General features: G+C 27.9%; 1 protein-coding gene across 1 annotated transcript in view; it reads left to right on the forward strand.

The window, feature by feature from the left end:
- Positions 1–332: 332 nt before the first annotated feature.
- Positions 333–25,429, forward strand: part of LOC114119888 (uncharacterized) — a 32,732-nt gene continuing 7,635 nt past the window's right edge. The window contains exons 1-2 of the mRNA XM_027981619.2: positions 333–674; positions 12,104–12,317. Of these exons, the coding sequence (XP_027837420.2) occupies positions 12,131–12,317 (187 nt within the window). The 5' untranslated portion in view covers positions 333–674; positions 12,104–12,130. The remainder of the gene's footprint in view (positions 675–12,103; positions 12,318–25,429) is intronic.

The following is a 25,429-nucleotide window of genomic DNA, read 5'->3' on the forward strand; positions in this document are numbered from 1 at the left end:
TATAAAAAATACGACATTTTAAATTAAGAATATTCTATTGTAATTATTAAATATTGTTAACATCGTAAAAAATGTAACAAAGGGATGTGCATCATGGTGTGTACAGATGGATAAAGTCATAAAGAACCTGTATGGTGGTAGTGTACCTGTAGGACGTGGGTAACTTACCTTTATGTGCTAGGTAACAGCCGCTTCACGTCGTAGACGTAAAGCAGTTGGTACGCACTGCGCGGTCGCACTATCGTTGCACAGTTGGTAATTGGTTGTCCGGTGAAAAGCCGCCGTGCCAGCCGTGCGACTTCATCAAAACCGCCACAGAGTCAGTGCACCAATAGCTAACGGATAAGCGTCGTTGTTTGTTGTCGTTCGCTCTTAAAAATAATTCGAATAACAAGTTCTTTACGAAAAAAAATCGCCGGTACGCCGTTATTGTGACTATTTTTTTTTTAACATTCAGTGCGCATCGTGCGAATTTCAAACCATATACTGTCATCATTTTTATCGGTCTTGTCAATTTTCTTAAGACAAAACGTCATGTAATCGTATACCTACGGATTTCACGATAATACTGGTATCTTGCGAGTCTAGTGCCGTTCGGACCACCGTACTGTACCTTTATAGGTATCGAAGATACGACGACCGATAAAGAAATAATTCACTAACGTGATATTTTGGTGAGTACCCAAAGACCAATTTACTTACACGATTATAGTTTTCGAATTTATTTTGTTTTTTTGTCTATCTCTGTTTACTTGATTATTTAAAACCGCGATTCGGATGAACCGAATCATCCGTTTGTAAATTATTTTCACGTATAACACAACTGATATCGTTATGATCGTTTGTTTTAATTAGGTATATAATATTATTATAATATGTCGTTTCGGATGTGGAATGGGACGACTAAAATATTAATATGATACTACCACACCTCAAGTAATTGTGTGTACCTATATAAAAAAATATTTCATTATGAAACAGGTTCGTCTGGTGTGTTTGTTTGTGTTGGGGGGGGGGAGCATAACCACCGCTAGTCCACCCTACACCCGGTCAGGTGAATACAATAGGTAACATTCCGTTCAGGTTTTGGGGTTGTCTTTCTTGTGTAAAGACATACTACTGACTCCTCACTCCTTTTTACTAATCCCTACCTTGACTTGTAATAGAAACATGTCTATGTTATTTAACTATTATATGTAATTACGTGTGCATGTGTTTGTATAAGTGTAAGTATAACATAAAATTCGAATAAATATTAACCGGCCGTTTAAAATTAAACTGTTATAAAGTATAATAATATAAATATTACCTAGGTAGGATTTTATTGATAATTTGTTTTAATATGTAGACTTAACTATAGGATTCCTTAAAAGTTTGGTATTCAAATATCTTGGGTATATAACAGTTAAGACTTATGCGGTAACCTCCATACAAATTAAAATTATATTATTACAAATCTTTTGTAATAGGTGTATGTTCACAGATCACTTAAGTATTTTGAAATTTAGGGAAGGGCTGCAACACTTTCGGAAATTCTGGATACATGTTTACATCGTTAATATTGATATTACCTATTCCTATTGTTTTTTTTTCTTTTTTGGATTTAATTTATTTCGAGATTAATTGTATATTAATTAGGTATCATCTTAATTTTTGATTTCTTAATACAAATAACGTTTAATTAAACAATAAAAATTATTATTATTATTGTAATTAATTCTATAATTTCTATAAGTTGAAGTAGTTTTAATATGGATTTATGTAATCCTGTGTCTACGTGTGAAGCGTTTATTAATAACGATACCCTTGATTATACCTTTAGCGGTTCTTGACACATAGAACTTTTCTTGTGTACTTATATTTGATAATAAAACGAGTATAATATACCTACTAAAATAGATTAAAATACAACCGACGATTTTTTTTTTGGAAAGGGGTCACATAATTATTTAATAAAAATATCATTTGAAACGAGTTTTTTCTCTATCGTATAAAATATAATATTTTTAGTGCAAAATAAAGGTGACATTATCCATATTCGCAATCTGGTTAGACAACTATGTTTTTTTTTACGTTTTATTTATTTGCTTTTTCACATTCTTTAAGTAAATAAATAAATTATACAGTGAAATTAAAAGTCACCCGCAAGGCTGAATTATATATGTATTTAATAAATTGTGGTGGTTGTGGCTATTTTTCGTTGAGAAATCTTACTGATCTTGTCCATCGCGATAAAGTCTATGCATTAAGTATACATTTGTATACATATGTAGTAAATAATACCTTATAAAGAAAATGTCCGTCTCCCGGCGGTCCCTTAAAACGGTAGAAATCATAACGGGTCTTCGCATAAAAATGTTAACTCTACACAGCAGTGATGGCTTTTTAATATAAGATGACAATTTTCATGAATATATGCAGGATATATCGATGTATGTTATGTATTCTGTAGTCGGTATAATATATAGAATTATCACAAAATGGCTCTCGTATTACAGTAAATGTTTACTATTATGTAGGTAGGTAATAAGTACATAAATAAATAATAAAAAAATACGACGTCCCTACTATCTAATATCTATAGTATTATTATTATTATATTACTATTAATAGCAATCCATATAATTTTTAATTCTTATCTCTAGGATTTATAAAATATAAAGAATCATAATTTAGTATGATTTTTTATTTGTTATTCTTTCTCTAAATGTTTCTGACATTGTGGATGCCAAATGATAATAATTTCACTTTCCACACCGCAACGTTCCCGGAAGATTCAAAGACCATATCATTTGTAAGAATAAGAACATCCTGTTTACAAGTTAATTAATTTTTATTTACCCAAAAATACAATTTAAATCTAATCAAAACATTAAACAATATTATACCTGGATTATAATTACGACACATTGTATGATTTTATAAACTTTAAAACGTGTTTTCGTGCACATAAAACACTCGACCTGTAAGGCTGGATTCGATAGAACTTGTACGGCACCAATGATCAGTGGGTCGAGTATTTTTCTCGCAAGATTATATGTTTGAATTTGCGCAGACAATCCAGTGAGCACGACTGTAATAATTCAGTAGTTAATTATTATTATGTAATGGCATTCAATGATTACATTTGTTAAAGAAGGCAAAGATGCAAACAAAACAATAATAATGTTTTAGATAGGCAAGTACCTAAGTAAATTTTTGATCCGTGGTTTTGTGAAAATAATAACTACATTACAAAGAAAACGTCTTAAAACATTGATTTATTGTCATAAATCTTTAAAATATTTTCAATAAATCAAAAAACTTTTAATAAAAAATGACAAGAGAAATTGATATTAAACAGTTAATCTTACAGTCATCTTACAGTCTATCTTATTTTATTTATTATTGATATCTTATATGAGAGATTAGGTACTATGATAAAAAGCGTCATTTATATTCATATATACATATATATCTTTTGTAAGAAATTTGTTTCGGAATATTTGAAAACTATCGTTATGGTTAATTTTTATTAAATAATTTAAATCAAAGTTGGTATAGTGTAGGTATAGTTGAAATTTCTTTAAAATTCAATAATAGATAGGTACATATCTATAGATACCGCAGTACTTACCTGCTTATTACAAATTAAAATATTATTATTAATTATTATTATCAAAAAAGTTAGTTTATTATAATACATAATATATGGGTACATTATGAATGTTTTTATCGTTATTAAAAGCTCAATCAGATATTATACTGGTTTATTTTATTATATCTGTTCATGAAAATGATATAAGATAATTTAATTAGTGGTTAAAATACGTCCAAAATTTTGGGACAAAAATAATTACCTGAACAAAATTTGATAAATATTTAGGGCACAACTGTTATGTCTTCTTATACATAGTGTACTAATTTTTGTTATTAATTTTTTCATCGTTTACGACGATGTAATGGTATGATGGTCGAAAAATATGCATTTCTATGCTTTATTGTAAAATATTATAAAACGGATGAATATAATATTTAAAAATGTTTTAAAAATTAAAAATACAATATTTAAACAGCTTAAAAAAATGCAAAAAAAAAAGTTAATTTTATGTGTTTAATTATTATCATTGGCTATGGAAATAATTTTCTAAGCTCTGAAATATAACTAATAAAGTAATACCTAACTATATTATATTAGTAACTAGTAACTATCAATTTATTAAACAGGATATTGTTATTACTCCACTAATCCACTTATAATATTAAAGTAATGCTGTAAGTAAATGTGATTGCAATTTTTGATCAAATGTCACTTATTAGTAATATTTATATTAGTAATTGCAGATGATATATTTAGATTACAATATGTATCCCAATACTTGCTACACTTAAATTAAAACACGTGAACAGATAGATACACGTGTGCACGTATATCATGAGTGTCCAAAAAATATACTTGGCATACTATATCCCTGTTGTACCAATCATGTACCTGGGGGGTTCGGTACCTTAATTAAATAGGTACAATAATAATTAACACAAAAACGATATATGTGACCTTGTTCTGATGATATAATTGTGTCGTGAGTATACTATAATATCAAGAGAAATACAATCAGAAACTGATCAAGTAACTAAAAATCTGATATCAATTTAATTTTTTAGTGGTTCAAAACTCAAGTCACTTGTAAAATTTATTCTTAGAATTGATTTTTGTTTTCCATCTAATTTTACTGCATGGTTAGTTAGAAAATAAAAATGAAGTCGATTTGTAATTAAGCTTAACAAAAATAAAGCACTTGCATTTAAAGGTTTTGAAATATGATTATGTTTGTTTATAAATTTATAATCTTTTTTCAACAATAGTTAACATATTATACTTTATACGTTGTGTACTCATGTATCCAGATTCAAAATTTACGATTACAGAATTTCTTTCGTACCTATATCTCTAATTTTGATAGCATTTTTTTATGTCGGTAAAAACTCCGATGTATGAGTATATCTTATAATAGATACTCGAGTATAACGTCACATTTGATCGAAGAAAATGACTACAAAGAGGTGACGTATATAAAATACAAATGTTAATATCGCTGATTTTAATCATTTTATACTAGTCGGCAATATAAATAATGATAAAAAATTAAATTACTGTTTGCATTAATTAATGGTTATATTATTCCATCAATCACGTTTATTACTTAGTTATTTCTTATTTTACTTTACATGTATAATATATACATTGTAGATATTTAGTTACAAAATTTAGTCAAGGGATGCCTACTATACAGTATTAAATGTGTATTTGAACATTTTAAGTTGCACGCTTTTTTTTCAACAAATTATTATTATTATTATACATTAATAAGTTTTTCTTGTCGTGTTGAACAGCATATCAGCTGTTATTTCAATTATACTTAATTTTGTAAATATACCTACATTTAAATTATAAAAACTAATGGCTAAAATATTTTAATAATTTTTCCATATTTTAAAAAAAAAATTAAATCTTTCATTACACGTATTAACTTTGATCTTTATATTTTTTTGTATAATGGCCAAATAGTAGGTAATAGAAAAAAAACAGTGTTACGTATTACTGCGACGTGTGTCTTCATTACTTTCATAACCAACTCTTAAGTTAAGTTAATAATGCGGTTTCATTGGACGTATAATAAATATGTAAGAATTACTATGTGGAGAAAGTTTTTCTTTTAGATTTTATCATGTTGACTTAATCGAATACAAAATAATGCATTCAAGGACTAGTGTTGAAAATTAATAAAAAAAAAAACAAATGTTTTAGTCTTTTACCATAATTTGGAAAACTTCCGTCAACATTGTACAGTATTCAAAATAACAAAATATATTGCAAAAGAGAAAAATATCGAAATCACAACAATAAGGCCAAAATATAATAAAATAGTTACAATAACCGATGACAAAAATATTTTAATGGAACGTGTCTACACTTATCTTTGGCTATGCTCCAATTTGACAACTATATCGTTTTTCGTATGGTCACGATATCCATCTTCTACGATTCGCCTCGGGGTGCATTGACCAGAGGATCAAATGTATACATTATGCTTTAGATATATTTAAATACAAAATGTATTTACTAAAAAAAATTCAAGAGAAAATTGTTTTCACTGTAGAGTGATTTATTTTAACTTATCATTCATCTATTACTTATTATTATTACCTTCACATACTATGCTTATTAGTTATTAATTTACTTATTATAAATAAATTTCAAATGCAATTTTAACGATTTCTTAGTATAATCTGTTAAATAATATTATCTTCGTGTATTTATAAATATTAATTTTAAATTAAAAATATCATATTATATCTTACAGATTTTTATGATCTAGGGGGTGGGGGATTAAAAACATATTAACAGCAAATTATATTTTTTAGTTTAATTCTTACATTATATTAGGTATTATATTATACATATTTTTATTAATTATTGGTACCTATTATTAAATATTTTAAAAGGTTTTTTTTTATTTTCATTACAAAAATTTATATTTTAATAAACAAAATGTATCCTTGTTCAATATGCAAAATAATAAGTTATGAATGTAACAGAACTGGGAAATCTTCTTTCACAATAATATCTAATAATACAACTTGCATTTGTTATACATTAATACACTATATAATATGCAGTGTGTACAATACTAGAAATATTATTCGGATGCCTTTCACATTCTAAAAGAGCTCAAGGACCGTAATCACAATTCTACCGAAGATTCTATAGTTTACGAGTTATGATTGCTAATTTAGTTTGATAGAGATTGCTTGGAGCAAGTTCAATGTTTTTAAATTATTTTTAATATTATAAATACTAACAATTATATTGTTTCTGATATGTATTATTATACTATTATATATTATTCGTATTATAAAAAAAAATGTACAATTTTCAAATAATATTTTTAATGTATTTTGTTGAATGTTAAATTGTTGATACATAATATGAGTAAACTACATTTTTTTCCATTAGATAAGCATTCATAGGTTTCTGCAATAATTGAAAATATAATTTTAATACAAATATAATTAATCAAAGTATAATGTAGATAATTAATTATTTTAAATAATGTAATATTTAATTGTTGTAGGTACCTAAATAGGTTATTATTTTTCTATTTCTGTAAAAAATATTATGTTTATTTATTATGAGTATCAGGTTATGGTATTGCTTGTTTTTATTTATTAGTTTTAAATTATAAATTTATTATTAATAAGTTGTATGCCTATGTTTTATTAGGAATATAGTAGTGTGTGAATCCATTTACGGAGGCATATATAATATTATAATCTTTGTGATTTTTTTGATGTATATCAAAAATATATTTTCATATGGGTATATTTATTTTATTATAATATGTATTATCGATTTAAGTGATATCGTAACGAATAGGTTTATAATGATTTTCTTATGCTATAATATTAAGCAATAAACAGTAATCTATGCAATTAATCATAGTAATTAGTTTGTTTTTCTTGTTTTTTTTTTTTGCAAAATTATTGCTCTATTACCTTATTAACACACCCATGATTATGTTTGTATCGTATTCATTTGAACTTTAATAGGATAATAAATAAATTATTAAGAGAATGTTTTTTTTTCTAATTTTTAGTAACTCGTTAAATAAAACCCCTCAGCGTTGAGGAAAATTTAAATAAAATAAAACAACAATAATGAGTACCATACTACCATTTACCATTATTATCAAAAACGTTAAGAAGATAATCGATGTTATATAAATATTATATTTATTTTATTCATAATAATATAATATATACAATATATACCACGCACAACACATAATATTTGCAGACGAACCACGGTCACTGACCGGCGTAAATAAACTCCTAACCTAACCTGTACCGACTCGGGCATTTGGGTTAGAGTTTCGATAATAGTTGGGGCCGTGTCGTTCCAGTGACAACCGGTTCCTTGCATAATATTATTATTCACGTCTTTCCTTAATGAGTAAATCGTTTAGGTTTCTGAACGCGTTCTTCCCACTCGTTGCTGTACGTACTCTCTGTCGAACAGGGTTTTCGAACATGATAAATATGACTATATGAGTATCGATATTTCTTGGCGTAAAACCTACAGAAAATGAAATTATATTCTGACAATAGACTGATATTTTTCTCCATAAAACACTATCGGTATAACGACGAGCGCTTAAATAAAGATTGGGTGCTGCGATGGCAATGACTGTACATATTCTAGCTTAATACTCGAAATATTATACGTTTCGTCTATAATCATTTATTCTGTTTCTGATACCGTTATTGTAGTGGGTTAGGTTAGCATAATACCTCGGCATCGCATATGGAATAACTCTAAAATTATTTTCAAATCAGTGGATGTGTGAGATTTTTCAACGGTAATTCGGTAACGGATAACTGCTGTTAAACACTTAAATGTTAAAAGTCCTTCTTTTATATGTAGACGCATATCAGCATATAGACTGAGTATTCTCAGCGATTGGGGTTCTCGGTGACACTTATTATATTTTCTATAACCAGAATGATATTTCAGACATGATAGAAATGAAACGATTCATGATGCATAACACCCACTACCCTATTCGAATATCAGTAGTTGGTGTGCTAACTATAAAAAAATGACAGTGGTGGTCGAAACGAGAACACTATTATTATCATACATAGTTGTACCTCCTGGCGCCCCTTATTGTAATTAGGATAATATTGTCTATGGACGGGTTTCGGTGTGAAATTTATTGTGACGGCAATGTGTATATATTATACATACTTATATGTACAATGTATACGTATGTCGTATTTGTAGTATTATGTTTGAGGTGCTATGTTTTTTTTCTTCTTTATATATAAAAATGGAGGTCATGGCTACGGTTCTTGCCGTGAGAAGAAGGAATACAGTAATATAAAATACATATAATAATAAAAAAATGAAATTCGGGACGGCAGACATCGAGCATAGAATCCTCCATAACACGTCAAATCATTATTAGGTGCCGGTGTAAGCCCGCGGCTTAAGTTTAATCATTTTAACATTTAATCTGTTAGCGGACGAAACTTCTTCTATCTGTTTGTGTGTGTGTAAATGTTTGCGCTTATTTTTAACGATATTGCACGTGTATTTTTTGGTATAGTTAATCGGGTCGTCGTCAGTGAGTCTGACATATTTATTTGTATGTTTTACGATTATTATCATTGTATGAACCGCGGCCGAAAATTATAAAGTAAAAGGGTTTATTATACGCGCGGGTTGAAGTAAGACGTGTTCCGCGTGTCACGGTTTGTACGTCAATTAAAAATTAACGCTTTCAAAACATTTCCGAATGGCCGGTAGAGCCGTGGTATTCAGCTTAAGGTACCTATATTATATATTATACCGGTGTGTGTGTAATAACCGTGAATCCACGATTACTGTTGCGTATATGCGGTACATATGGTATTCGTACAAACATGGCAAAACGTTTACAAACTGTAAAGGTTATGTCATGTAATGGTTTTCATTCTTCTTCAAATTTTCACACAAATCTTGTTGACTAAGTAAAACAAACAAATTAAAAATTGCATAGTTTAAACGCCTTTTAATTAATCGTATACCCAGTCGTATGTTATACATTGGAACTTGACATTTTAAATATTTTGTTGAACTTATTACCTTAAATATTTGTGTTGAAATTATAGGCATTGCTTATGAATCTATCATTAAAGTACATAAAATAATTGATTAATAGATGCCTTAAGGGTTGTTAAAGTGTGTTAATTTAATATTTACATGTCATTACTTAATTATTTACACAATATTAGGAAAATTATTTTTGTAGTATTTCTCGACTACAGGTAAGTAATTTGTCGACTTACGTTGCTTCTATTATCTATGCATACGTTTTGAATTAACGTGATTTAATATATGTGCTAATTGGCTTAAAATAACCCGCGGTATCGATATTGCACTGGTGCATTACGATATTATATTATTATTGTAGACACGACGTGTTTTATTTTGTTGGATGACCGATGTGGTCTATCTATGGTCGAGGTATCATTGGGTTGCCCCCACACACTTTAGGTCAGAGTTCGTGATTGTTGATACACATTTTAAAACTACTGTTCGTTTTTTCATTCATTTTAATCATATAGACTCTTAAACAACGATCAAAATATTATTTACAGGTAAATATAAAACGATTTTTAAATGTTTTCAATGGGAAACCCATGCTATGTAATATTTTGGGTGACGGGTCGATGAGGACTGCGAATAAAATAATGATAAGTACGCAAGGTGACCGAAATGTTTCTATTATGGTGTGCTGTTCACTATGACTTGTGTACTGCTATAGCCTACAAGCTACATGTACCTATGAACACGTCTTTTTTTTGTAATTTATTTTTGTCGTTGTAAACACTAACCTTGACACCATTCGCAGGTTTTGTTTCTTTGACTAAACCATATAATATAACGGTCTGTAAAGTATAAACTTCCTAAGTTCCAATCCCTGATACACCACTGCTCTGTATTCAGAAGAGTACAATAAAATAAAAAGTGTTTGGGTTAGGTTGAAAATAATTAAAAAAAAATCAAATTTCGAGATTTTTTGGGGTTTTAATTTTCAACTTACTTACCTATTTAATAACAAAATATACATTTTGAATTATTGTTTTTTATTTTTAAATTATTCCATTTTGTTTCATGTTTTGATGCTCTTACAAACAGACACACTTGATGGTTTTCAATACACACAATATAATTTAGCCGTATTTATACATGGTTGGTTTTGCATAGTTAAAAAAAATTAATTTTAAGTAACGATGTTCTATAATGGAGTTGCACGGTCTGTAAAGTAAATAAAATTGAAAACGCTGTTATGAGTGTAACGTGCTATATTTTTTTTACTATGTATATCGTCTTACTGTCAGTTTTACTCCTTCTTTATCAATTATCATTGTTGTATCTATTGTTTTTTAATTCATTATTTTTCTGATACTTCAATTTTTCATGTATGCTGGCTAACATATAATTAATACATAATTTATAATATAAATTCTGTGAGTATTTACTTGGTTTGTAAAAAAAGTTAAAAGTAACCCAATGTAATCAAAATACAGATATGAATGTGCTATTCATACAATTATTGTTTAACGTTAGATTCCTCTTCTCTCTGTGTAATTTTAAATAATTACCCGCAGGTTTTCAATTTGTAGTACATTTTATTGATAATTAAACAACCTTCAAACAGCCTTATGTATATATTGTAATTTATTTTTGATTTGCAAGTCATTTTAATAAACGATAGAAATACGATCGTTATTAAAAATGTCTTTCTTTTTATGTATAATTCATAATATTAAACAATAATCTTACTTAAAGAAACATTTGTAAAAAAACTTTATTTTACATATTATATGAAAAAGGTAATATTTGAACTTTTAAATTACCTAGCTAGGTATCTTAATAATAATTATGTTAATTTTCTGAAGCATAATTATATCTATTTGATATTAAATATTGACAACATTTAAATTTAATCTATTATTTATATGATAATATAACATTGTACGTTCCCATGTTTTACGTGTAATACATTTATGGTAATCAGTGCAATTGTCACTTTTCGTAAATTTTATCCTTTAATAATGTAAATAAAGAATTGTTTCATCCAAAAACTGTAATTTACCTTCCGATATTAAACTCAAATTAGATAAAAATCATAGTTATGACTTATGAGCATTGTATAATAGTGAAAAAAATAGGTTTAGAGTACCAAATGTACAAGAAACATGTCGTAATCGTTGAAGTTTATAAATATTCAATGATTTTTGTTCGAGTAAATATTGATGTAAGATATGATGTTATATTTTTTTATTGTATACAGGTCACCACCTTTTGAATAATTTGTTCATAAATAACTAAAACATTTGAGATAATTACATTATATCTCTTAAAATTGTTTTTATACATATTTTACACTTAATTGCTATATTGGTAGTAGTAGTTAACGACTGGATTGTAGTTTGATTCTCTAATGACCTTAATAACATTTTTACTATAAGAAAAACAACTAATTTCGACGTGTGTTTGATTTTTGTTTTACAGCTTTATAGATCTAATGCTTGTGTCATAATGAAGCACGAAAGTCAGCACCCAGAGCTCATTTCAAACGGAAAAGGAAAGCCTTTCAAAAAAAGCATCAGTTTAAGTGCCCTGGGTCTGGGAAAGCTGTGGCGAAGGCGATCTGTGACCATAACCGAGTACGATCCATGTTACAAGGTCGTCTATCTGGGTAACGTCCTCACTGGCATAGCCAAAGGTATGTACGAGTACTTTAATATATTATAATAATTATTAGTATTTTTAAACAATTTCGGGTATACAATTTTGCCTTAACTGGATACTGGATATCTACGTCATTTGACTATGCTGTATAAATTATGACTCCCACGTTCTGTGTTTGTATAGCTATTAGAACTTGTTTGACTATAGGTTAGATGAATTGTAAACTCGTATCGAAAGCCCGAGGCGTATTCGTTAATACGTCATGTTTCAATTCTGAGCCAAATATAAAAACCTAAATTGTATAGGCTTACACAGTTACACGTATACTTATTTTAATTAATATCAATTTTTTTTTATTATTTATCCTATAGTATTTATTTAATACTTAATTGTACAAACCAACCTCGTCTTTGCTGGTTTATATAAAAAAAAGTCGTGTCATTACTAACAGATAACAATTAATCATATTAAAACGATCGGTGTTGTCAATGTCGATAAAAAAAAGAAAAAACATTTTTTTGTATTAAACATAGGATTTAAATTTTAAATTATTGAATGCACAATAATTTTGTATTTAATTACATATACTTACGTATTTTTCACTTATAAATTATAATTCATATAATTTTTTATTTATTTGTGTAAACGTATAAACAATATTTAGAAGTATTAATTAGTAATTAATTTTGTTGCTATAAAGATAAAGATGTAAGTTCAAATCGTCAGTTTTTATTTTCATTTTAGTTTATATGATTCTTTTCAACGTATATTGCACATCTACACCATTTTAAAAGTGTTATTCATTCTCGTCACCTTATCGTGGAGAAAATATATGTACATATATATATATATATATATATATATATACAGACGGATGCATACACGTAGATTTGTTACAGTTACAGACCCACTAACCATCTCTCTCTCACTTAGTTCTTAGCCGAAAATACGCTCATCAACCGTTCGAAAATATATCTTCTAATGCATTCTATTGTGGAAATTTGCTATATTGTTCAAAACGACATTATAGTATTATATGTATGCGATTATTTTATATTATGTATAATGTATATGTAATATAATATAATGTATTAAATATTTCCGCGTGAACGTCGCCGTGATGTTGTTAGATTGAAGCTCCACCCACCCCCGTGTGACCGTGCAAAATAATAATAATAGTATTAATAACTATAATAATCGTTTACCGTGTCTAATCTTGTAGTCTAGTTGCTTCTTTTCCGTCCTGCCGCCTCGGCATTTCTTGCAATCGACTAATTTGTTCCGATCATCTGACATCTCCGCGGCAATGTCGCCGATACTCCGGTAACGTGTACTGAAGCACGAGTTTACAAATAACCGTGTAATTACGGATTACCTTGCCTTCTGTCGGACACCGAGTATACATATTTTTTTCACTTACATAATATTATAAATTTATTATTTCACTGTAGTATTTTCATTTTACTTCTAGTAAGTGAAGATGCGGTAAAAGTTTGTTAATGTTTTAGTTTCTATAAAGACAAAAACAATATCTAATAACCTAGTTATTATATTACATAAATAAAATAATTATATATGTTATGTTTTGATACTCACTCCTCTGACAACTTTTGGTCTTAAATTATATCACATTAACTATCGATAAAAATATATTTTCCCTTTATTTTTGTTACAAAATAACCTATGATAAATAATATTTTTGAGTCTTGTTATCATTTTTGTTTTACTGGTGTTTGAAAATCGTACTCTTTTTTAAATGATAAATATAAATATTTAATTACAATTTTTAGTGCATATTTTTGTTGTATTTTGTATACTAGCATTATATATTATGCGTGTCATAAAACCAAATCAAATAAAATATATTAGTAACAGTTCGTAAACTACATATCTTCATTGATTTTATGAGTCTTTTTGGTGCTCGATCGTAGGTATTTTATTGAATTACAATATCACCAAATAGTGTTTCATTTATAATGCCGTAAACTGGCGTGTATAAAGGTTGTACTTATTTAGATTTAACCATTTCCGTTATGCTGTAGTCTGTATCAATCATGTCAGAAATTCGTCTAAATCCATTGGGTTATAATGAGATACTCTACTGTAAGCAGTAAACATTATAATGTCTGTATTGGTTCATTATGAAATAAATCACTGTATAAAAATGTATATTATTTACAATAATATAATTTGTATGGAGTTGTGACTTGCGATTATTAAATTATTAAAACTATAGTATATAATTGAAGTTGTTACTTAAAAAAAAAAATTTAACAATAGGTGACATATCTTGACACTTGATTTAAATAATAATTATAGAAAGAAAATATTTATTTTTAAAAATTATGAGTGAATAAAGTGGAATAAAAATTTACTGTAGAAATAAAATTATAATTATAAATTTTATGACAATTATAAATTGTGATAAAATCGTTTTAAAAGTTGATTACATCTTCCAAACAGTTATCAAGATTATATTAACGTACGTTAGAGGTTTTGTTGTTTTTATTGGTTGGGTAATTATAAAAATATTTAAAGACGTAAAAAATATAATCCTTTTATACAACAATTATAGAATATTTTTCTCTGTAAAAGGATTTAATATTTAATATAGGTATATAGATATATAAAATAAGTATGTATAATGTATATTATTGTATACTGATAAAAAAAAAGCTAGCTGCAGTCATCTCATTTTGATGGTATAACTTTAATCATTTTTAAAGTATAAAAGGGAACTAAATTATATTTATCTAAATATTCTAAATACACTATAAAGTTGTATAAAACTTAATTTAAAGATATTTTTATTAATACAGCGATACACAGAAGTCTGGTCATTAAAAATAAAAATTGTCGTGCACATTATAGTTTTCTTTTTAAATATTATAATATTATACCATGAGTAATAAATATATTATAAAAATTTATTTTAGTTAAAATTAGATATTATTATTATTATTTATGTTTTCTTATTTATTTTATACGATTAAGCTCTCTATTTTCGTAGTTGTTAACATTTCAATTTTTATAATATAATTACGTGTATTATTTTATTCCAAAGAGAAATATACGCAGACACGTTAACGACTTAAGATTGGCACTGTTTGCACACTTGATATGTTTAATTCTAAAGGGTTCTAAAGTAATTATTAATAAGTGCAACACTCGCCGTGGTCAACGCCTGTTGCGTTTTAAAAGTGTTTCTCTGGCGGTAAAACAAAAAAAAATGACCTCGACGGCTCGACAACATTTGTTTGTAAAAAGACATTGTCTGGACAATTTTAATAATGACAATTAATTTTGAGTTCTTCGTTTCTTTGTGTTCATTTTTATATCTATCACGATAAATTGTTTTTACTATTTTTATATAATTTTAAATAAATACTGTATTAGACAATTTTAATACATCTATTATTTTCAATAAACATTTATATTATTACCTAATATAATTTAAACGAATAAACATTTTTAAATAAAATAGAGTAGTATGTTTTATATTGTAGTTTATGATATTTTTTCACTGATGAAAAATACTAGTCACTGTTAATTTCAATATTTTGAAATTTAAATCAAACTACAGATATTCTGTTGTGCTTACTTTTTCAGTTAGTTTTTTTCATTGGATTAATATTGTTGTAAGCAATTACCTTAGTAAGTTAAATTCATGGAATAATTTTTCATTATATTAATATATGCATTTGTAAATCAAAAATAATTATTACGTAACACATGCGGGTATAACGTCCTCATAATTTTATTCATTTTTTATTCATTTTTGTAAACTGATTTATCTTCTAGCATAAGTAAAATACTATAACAATTACATTTGAGCACAATTTTTGTATGTTTTACACACACCTATTATAATATAAATGGAGTTTTAGAGTATAATATAGATTATAGAGTGTAAGTATATAGAGGATGAAAATTAATTTAAGGTAATTCCTACTCAATTATATTTTTTATAAATGGCTAAGTATAATTGGTTTTATTAATAATACATAATATATTAAATGTCGTTATAACAAATGCTAAAAAAAAAATAATTGTTTTATGTTATATAAACACATTACAGATACTATATATAGGTTAGGTTAGGTTAGGTACTTTATGCATAATAATACGACTTATATATCCTTGATTTTGATTTCGACCGTAATCGACATTCTCTTAGTTTAAGTCGTTCTCAACAGTACATTTAGGTATAGTAGGTACTTTAGAATAGAAGTACATATACCTATACCAGCACTACTCACCCATCCGAGCCATAAATGGTGTCTACTGTTGTGCACCTATATTTCGGTCTATTAATGTTACATTATTATTTACTGTGTATAAAATTTCCCTGTTTGCCCTCATTGCACGATTACCAGGGATAAAATAATAATTACTGTATTGATCTCTTCTCCTTAATGATAATCAATTGTTTTCAGAGTGGTAGTATTTGTATTGATAATCGAGGAACGGTGAAGATTGGTGGTAGCGTAGTTTTTTTATTGTATGTATTATTCTAGTTGTCGAAGGTCAGTTGGTCGGCTTGTTTCTCCCGTAGGAATGTTTACGATACAAATAATAATAATAACAACACTATAATACGTACGTGTATCCGTTGTTGATGGACTGTGTTATATACTACAGTCAGTGTACACCTCCATCGCCATAAAAGTAATTCGTACTTTCTTGTACCTTTAGTTGTATGTATGATATGGGTAGTTATTGCTACTAGTAGTTATTCGAGTGATAAAAAGTCGGGGACATACTACAATAATTGCATAGTTGCCTAGGCAGTGTATCGCGCGACGCTTCATACCCGGTAACACGTGCGCGCGCCCTGACGGACAGTCGACGACGACAACAATGCATTCGTTGATTAATATAAATAATAATAACAAAAAAAAAACATAATAAAAATAATAATATAATAATATTATGAAAGAATGTCGGGCTGTAGTCGTTGATGATGCCGCCAATATTGCTTTTGTTATCACTCCCGAGGCCCTCATTGTTCCGGACACTGCACGGTACTCTCTTCCCAGTTTTCGATTTCTAATAAAGGACAACTTCCACTACCACTACTAATACTACTTACACTGCTGCTGGTACTCCTACTGCTAAAAAATATATATTTTGTAGTTGTAGTACTAGCATGACTTTACTACGCTAGGTTATTCGTTTTGTGTTGCATCGTAAAATAAAAACGAGCGTGCGCGAGCGAACACCGACCGTAGCTCTTCAGGAATGTGTGACGAGTAGAGCAATTGGTTCCCAAAACATTTTTTTAAGCCTAGAAAAATAAGAAAATAAACTGTACCTACATGTAATATATATATATAGTATACAATATACATACAAGAAGTTACAGTGGTTTTTGAGTGCAATAACGATGGCGAACATAAGGCATTGACTATTATTTATAGTATTTGCATGTATTATTATGAAATAGCGGTAGTGCATAAAAGAAGTAAAAAAAAATATAAATAAAATAAAATAAATCGTTACGTTTTTCATATTATAGAGAAAAAAGAATAAACCGTTGGATTTCGCATGACCAATAAATGTTTATATTTCCAAAAAAATGCTTCCTGTACGCGGGTTTCGTAATAAACATGCTTGTTTTTTTTTATTGAGATCGTCTGTAAAATAATATCTATTCTGATGGTAAGAATGCATCATTATTATTGCCTCCCTAGAACGTTAATATCAGCATCGGAGATAAATTTAACCCAGAAAAAAATATTATGTTTTAATTTTCGTTTAAAGCTTTTCGTGACTTCAGAACAATAATCTTTTATTTAAAGTTTACTTAACCTATAGTGATAGTTACAGTTCTAAAATGTTTCAAAAAATATACAATGTCACAATAAAAATGTTAATTTCCAATAAAAATATTTTAAGTTATATACAACTGGTTGTGTTTCGTTTCTCAGAACAATAATATTGAAATAGCAGTGTACTACGTATGCAATGATTTATTGTTTTTTTTTTTTTTTTTTTGACATAATATGTAATTGAACTTTTGTATTTGTGCGTTTTAGTTTTTCATCAATTCGTATCATATATATTTTTCTAAAAAAAATTAACGATGACTTTAAAAATATACAAATGATTAATATTTCTGAATAATAAATAATTGTTTTAATAATTATATATAAAAAAAAAACAATTTATTGTACTCATTAAAATAATTACAAAACTTAAAAACCTTGAGATCAAATTTTTTTACTCAAAGCCAATGTCAACAGTTGAAAAGAATTGTTAAAATACTTACTAGTTGGATTAAAATAATGTCTATAATTATTTCTTCTAATATTATTTTTCATTGCTGTGCGAATATGCTTTTATTTTGAAATTTAATTTTTTTTATATTTAATTAAAAAGTAATTTTTAATATTTTAATATTGCTACTTACCATACAATAAATATTAAACTATTTAGTATATTTTGTAAACTCATATTGGTTTGAACTATTATTGATTGTTTTGTTTTTTATTCTGATATAGGTATATGCTGTCATATTAAGAACGCGGCTAACCACATATTTTTTATTATGTTTGTATATTTTAATATAATATATTTTACTACCGTATCCCTGAATTTCTGCGTAGAAAAAAAAATTATCAATTAGATATTAAATTCATCTAAATTTAGTATTTATTAGATTACATTTTATGTGGTTTTTCCTAAATTGATATTTAGCTATTTCCATTGATTTGGCCTTCTACTTATAAAAAATAATTTATTTAACTGTTATTAAACCGTCATTAAATTGGATAATATGTTATTACTGCCTTACATATTTTCAAGTTCAAAAAGTTCTATTCGTTCAATAACATTTAAGTATGCATTCATAAAAACTTAGTACATCATAGGTGCATAACCGCAAAATATTATTTTCTTATATTGCAGTCGACATATTAGAAAAAAAATTAAAACATTTCTATTTGCTTGGATTTGTGATTAAAACACTCGAAAGATAAGAATTTATTTTAAATTACAATCGAGTTAATCGAATAAAGCTATAAAACAATTAAGATAACACTGTTAATTGAAGACCTACTCCAACTCTTATTGTGTTACATTATCTCCTTAAAAACCAAAATACATTGATACTACTTATAGTTATAAGTGATTAACAGTGTACAATTTGTTTAACGAAATAATACGAGTACCTATACTGAGACAAATATGTGTTTTTAGTTGCGTTTAGATTTGCAGAATCTCAAATATTATAATTGCATTAAGTAACTTGACGCATTATTATTTTTATCGCTTCAATCTATGAAAACAAAAACATCGTAGTATACGTCATTGTATCATTCTATGTACGTTTTTAAAATACTTTGAATAATCGTTATTATATTATATTAAGTAGTCTTATATAATGTGATATCAATATTATGTATACTTAAGTGAAATATTCTAATATACTTGATTAGTTTTGATCACGTGATAGGTATATTCGTACTACCCACCTACTAATTAATTTATCGTTGCTCCTGTTTAAACGTTAATTATAATCATTAAATAAACATTTTATCAAACAATACCTACATAGTCCGAAATATTAAATTGTCTTATGGATCGGTAATTTATGATTATTGGTCGACGCAATTATTAATATTGCCCCTTATTGTATATATTTTATTTTATATACCTTGTATACGGTAGTCGATCCTAATAGATGATTTAAGTAATTGCATAAATAATAACGTGGGTGAATATTTTATGATGTGATATATATCTATAGAGCAAGAGATCTAAATTAGTCGCTTAAATTATTTGTCATAAATAGGGGCATGACCTCTTGCGGAATTGAATTTGAGTTTTCCAGTTCTAACGCTGCATTTTATTCGTCATTAATTAATTTTGTACCTCTTTAATGAAATTGTTAACATCGTATAATATGGGGTGACAATCATTTTTTGAACGTACCGGATGTCGTTATTTATGAGTATAGTTATAAATTGTTATCAGGCTATACTGTGTAACATTGTAGCAGTGCAGAGAATGATAATATCGCATGTGCGGTGAAAATACTTAATGAATATATCTTTATCATTTACAATTACGTTTAGTATTTAACCAGTGATTTGATGTCGAATGTAGTTGCAAATAATATACTTAGTTTTATCTTCATATTTGTGACGTACGAGTGGTGATCAATATGTAGGTATGGTATCAAGTAAACTGATTTTCGAAAGACTTAGGCGTTAGATCATAGGTTTAATGATTTACCACTTTGAAGCAGGTATCTACGTCTATGTAACCCTCTCGACCTTCGATTATTCCAACACCGGATTCACACATTTCTCTGTAATTCCTTTCTCTTGATCCAATGTAATATCGATTGACGATAACTACGCACCAAAGTGCACATTTGTTTTTTTCTGAAAATGATGATCGACTCATTAATCATTTTACGTCACGACACTTGACACAGTAGAAGGATTATTTTTGATTCTTTAAATCAGTGTTGACGTACAAACTAACGTCATTGTTTTGTTACATAAAGTATTAAAGTTGTGTATCGAAGATTAACCGTTCGTTATTTATACGTATGGCTCATAATCGTGTGGCACTTGTGAATTAATTTTATCATCTTCTCTCTTTCTCGTATTTCAATATTTGTATGGAAAAATGTTTAATAATAATACGCAACTAGTATTAAAATATATAGGCGCATTAATTATTGGAATTGTTGTGAAGTATATAATGTAAAATATGTTGTGTTCCGAAAATATTTGCATACCCGTTCACCTAAAACGATATTCATCGTACACACGGTCGGTGTCAACTTTATATAGGTATATAATATAATTCTATACAGGCGGGATTAGCATTTGCCAAATATGGGCCACGAGTCTGTTACACTTTATCTGTTACAGAGACCACCTCCAATAACTGAACTTTGCAGTAAACATTTAATTGGTCGTTAGGTGATTTAGGTCAACATAGTCAACTAGTGCACCGCGATTCCAGACTTCCAACGAAACTTCCATCTCTTTTATTAATATTATTTTAACAATGTAATATTATGCGACTACCGATCGTCTTTTTCTTATACAACAAAATAATTATTACATATACTATGCATATACTTAGCATGATATATTATGGGTCGATAAATATTATTTCTGCAGGATTCATTGTAGCTTGTAGGACTTGTAGCTTGTACACATTCACCTTGTCATAATATTATGTTGCAGTTTATCCTCCATGTTTACACTATATTACTTATAAATCCCAACTGCGACAATAATATCGTTACGAAAATCTGTAATAGATAAGTAGATACGTGTTTTCTGAGGTGTTTAACTAAATGCATGTACGTATGCAACAACACAATTATATATTTACCAACACTTGTATATCACTATTTAGTGTGCAGTGCAACTTAAATTTACACTTCATTAAATGTATTCAACGTAGGTATTATTATAATATGATGTTTTCAATCATATGTAAATAATTATTTATATTCTTCATCATACTCTATGGTACGTACCTATACTAACTGTTCAGAAATGACTTGCATTTAAACAAAATTTTACTATCGTAATAATTTTCGAAAGTAATGAACATCTATAATTGGCGATTCGCAGATTCTAAGTTACAGCCAAACCTGTAATTATTATCACACGTATGTTGTGTAATGTACGAAGCGAATAGATAAATATCTATAATTTTAAATAAAATTAATAAAAGTTATACAATAGTTACCTATACAATTAACTATAAAAAATACTTATAAATAGTCCGTTAATATAAACTTATAATATTACCTTAAATTCAGGCTATTATAATTATACCATTGGTATACATATAAATGGTTTTAACAGTAGTTTATTACGAAATAAAACCTAGTACATTACTATTAAGTTCAGTAAAAATACTCGTGGTAAAATAATTATTATACAATCAATAAAAACAATAATAAAACGTATCGTTCTAGAACATTAATTGCTGTAGATGACTGGTTAACTGAAAATGTATTATTATACAAGCGTTGTATTCGTAGTCGATCGACAGAAAAACAAAAATTATAAAAAAGGATTTTTTTTCAAAATTAAGGAGTGTTTTGAAATATGTTTGGTGATAGGTATGCGGTATTTCTATGTGTGGAAAATCTGATACAGTGTAAAATTATTATTTTAAAACACAATGTTTAGGCAGCTATTCTCGTACTCCAGTGTTTAAAACAGGAATAACCAATGCTTTAGCCTACACTGAAAATAGAGTATAGAAAAAGTAAAAAAATTAATTCGAATGTCGTAAATAGAACTAGTGCGCGATGTCGTGTGTTAGTGCGGTACTGCGGTGTATGTACATACGATTCATAATAATATCTTAACATTATACGCAAATTTTAAAACATTTTTAAATGTTAGCGTTTACGGTTATAGCTGGTTAATCTTCGCAAAGTCATGTGTTTTTAAACTAATTCTCTACACCATTGAATAGATTATATACTTTAATACGGCGCATATCTCCGTATATTGTAATAGCATGTACCTATACTGTATAGTGTATATTATATGGTCATCATAGCTGACGTTTTAACGGTCGAAATATTAATTAGGCACCGCTATTAAAATACACATCGTACGCACAACGCGCTCCATATACTCATTGGCACGGAACGGTTGGGCTATCCTATAAAACGTCATCCTATTATAGTTATTCGCATATATTATTATTGAAAAACGAAACTATATTTATTTTTCTGCAATAGGTATACAGGGACAATATAATTATAAAATATATTATGATAATATGATATGTATAGGTATAATCTGTGATACCTATATAGCTGGATTCGATTTATAGAAATGTATTCGATTTAAGTATAAAACAGCTCGTTAAAGTTCTGTTCGATCATTACTATTTTCCACAATGACATCGGTGTGCGAAAGTGTACATTATTATAGTCAAACGACGAGATCAAGGTCGTCCACTTTAATGGTTTAGACTGTACGGGGGCCGTTTAACCGTGTAAGGTAACTTGAATGTCGTGCGAAACCGGTTCACTTGGACGAGACGCTGCAGCAAAGATAAAAAAAAAACCTCTGTATGTAAACAATGTTGTTTAGGGGTGGAAAAATAGTAGATAATTCATATTATGTATATTGTACATGGTTCGTTGTACATAGATATTCAAGCCGATACGCACAATATTGTGATATACTTTTAACGTGATTAAAGTAAATTTGTATCCGCAAGGGGGTTGATAGCATGCAGTTGTCACGTCTAAAAATAAAATCAAGTATTACGCAAACAAAAATATTTTAATTATTTAATAGATATTCGAACCCTATATCAATGAGTATTCAAAAAAATATACCTACTCATTGTAAAAGAAAAGAAATCGAAAGAGTTCATAGAATTTATTTTGACTTGTAAGTGTTTAGAGGTAATTTGAAAGTATAACGTCTGTGTTCATAGTATTACATTTTACCTAACTACCTATTATTGGATTATATTATTTATATTTTTGATATTTATATTTACATAAGACATAATTCAGTCAGAATTATTAAAAATATACTTACGGCTGGCTCGTATCGTTGAACGGGATTTAGGTCACACTGCGACGATATGCGCACAAGTTCTTTAATGATAAGTGGTTTTAAAGCCCAGTCGATGGGTATAATATAATAACAAATAAATAATAACTATACATCTAACTATATAAAAGAATAATGTAGGTAAAAATTGTGTTTTTCCTACTTATTATTATTATTTATTATTCAAAATTTCGTCATAAGGCCTAACACAGAATACGTTACACCGGAAAACCACTGTACCGTGTATCCTCGTTTAACATACACGTTCATCTATCATTAGGCCAGCAGTGTTCCGATACACTCAACTGGAACAGTTTTACTATTGCGTTTTATATACATACGAGTATACGTGTACATTCGTTATTTACCATTGCTTAATGGTTTCAGGCCAACTTCACTGAGTATAATTTTATTCTTCTCCATCCCTCAGCTAATAAATATTTTTTTTCTGTTCATAACCTTATAGTCTTAGACGATCGGATTCTGAAATCGTCTGCTCTTTGTTAATATTGTCGCGTGTCACTGCAATAATCGACTGTTTACATGTTTCTATACAAGGCGTTCTACAAAGAATGGTCACTTACATTTTCAATCGAAAGATCATGGAAGTTTTTTCAGGTTTTATTTATGTCTCGGATGTTTATATAAATCTTAACAAATGGTTCTAGAAACAACTGATAAGTTAAAATCGAATTATCAGTCATCATTTTGTTTTCATTCTACAACAGTTACTTTCAACAACAACAATAATATCTACTGTAGTACTGTCTCATTAAATAATATACTAGAAATAATTTTCCAAGTTTTGAATAGTTTTTTTGATGTTGTTCGTATGGAAGAATAGCTCCAACTGAGGGTGATTAATATAATAAAATTATTCAAAGTTTCTTTAAAATCATAATAATTATTATTTATTTTATATTATCAATTCATACTTTTTGTATAGGAAGATTTTAGTTTTATAAGTATAGTTGTATAAAATCAATTATTATTATATTCACCTATAGAGATACATAGAACATTTGTAAGAGTACCCTTTAACATATTATGCTAAATTTGTATTTAAAATTAGTTTATTTTTTAAGGATGTTCTATATTTATAAGTTATCGTCGGTGGTAAGCACACAAAATACAAATAATAATAATGTTGATCGGATGAAGTATACAGTTTTGTGTATTTTCTAATCTTGCACATCGACTTAAATATCAAAATTATCCAACTTAGGAATACAGTTCTTTGATGCGTTTGGAAAACGTTTATCATCGTAATTCTGATCTAAATCGTAGTACATAATGACGAAGTACACTGGCAATGGTAATGTTGAATCAATCGAAACCGCAGTAGTATACGGTTTGGTTTAATATATTATAATAGGTACACAAGACTAGGTATAGTTCATTTTTTTTTTCGTAAAATAAAAAAAAAAAATCTTAATTGCCCGCATTGTATCCCAGTCCATTTTTCTTCGTCGGCACCCGATGCCCAGCTGTGATGGCCTGGTCGATTTTTTTTCGTATTCTACGCATTCATTTTTGTTTCGTATATTATTCCTTCTTCACCGCACGTCATTATAATATT

The sequence above is a fragment of the Aphis gossypii genome, chromosome 2 (assembly GCF_020184175.1).
Source record: "Aphis gossypii isolate Hap1 chromosome 2, ASM2018417v2, whole genome shotgun sequence".
NCBI classification, from domain to species: Eukaryota; Metazoa; Arthropoda; class Insecta; order Hemiptera; family Aphididae; genus Aphis; species Aphis gossypii.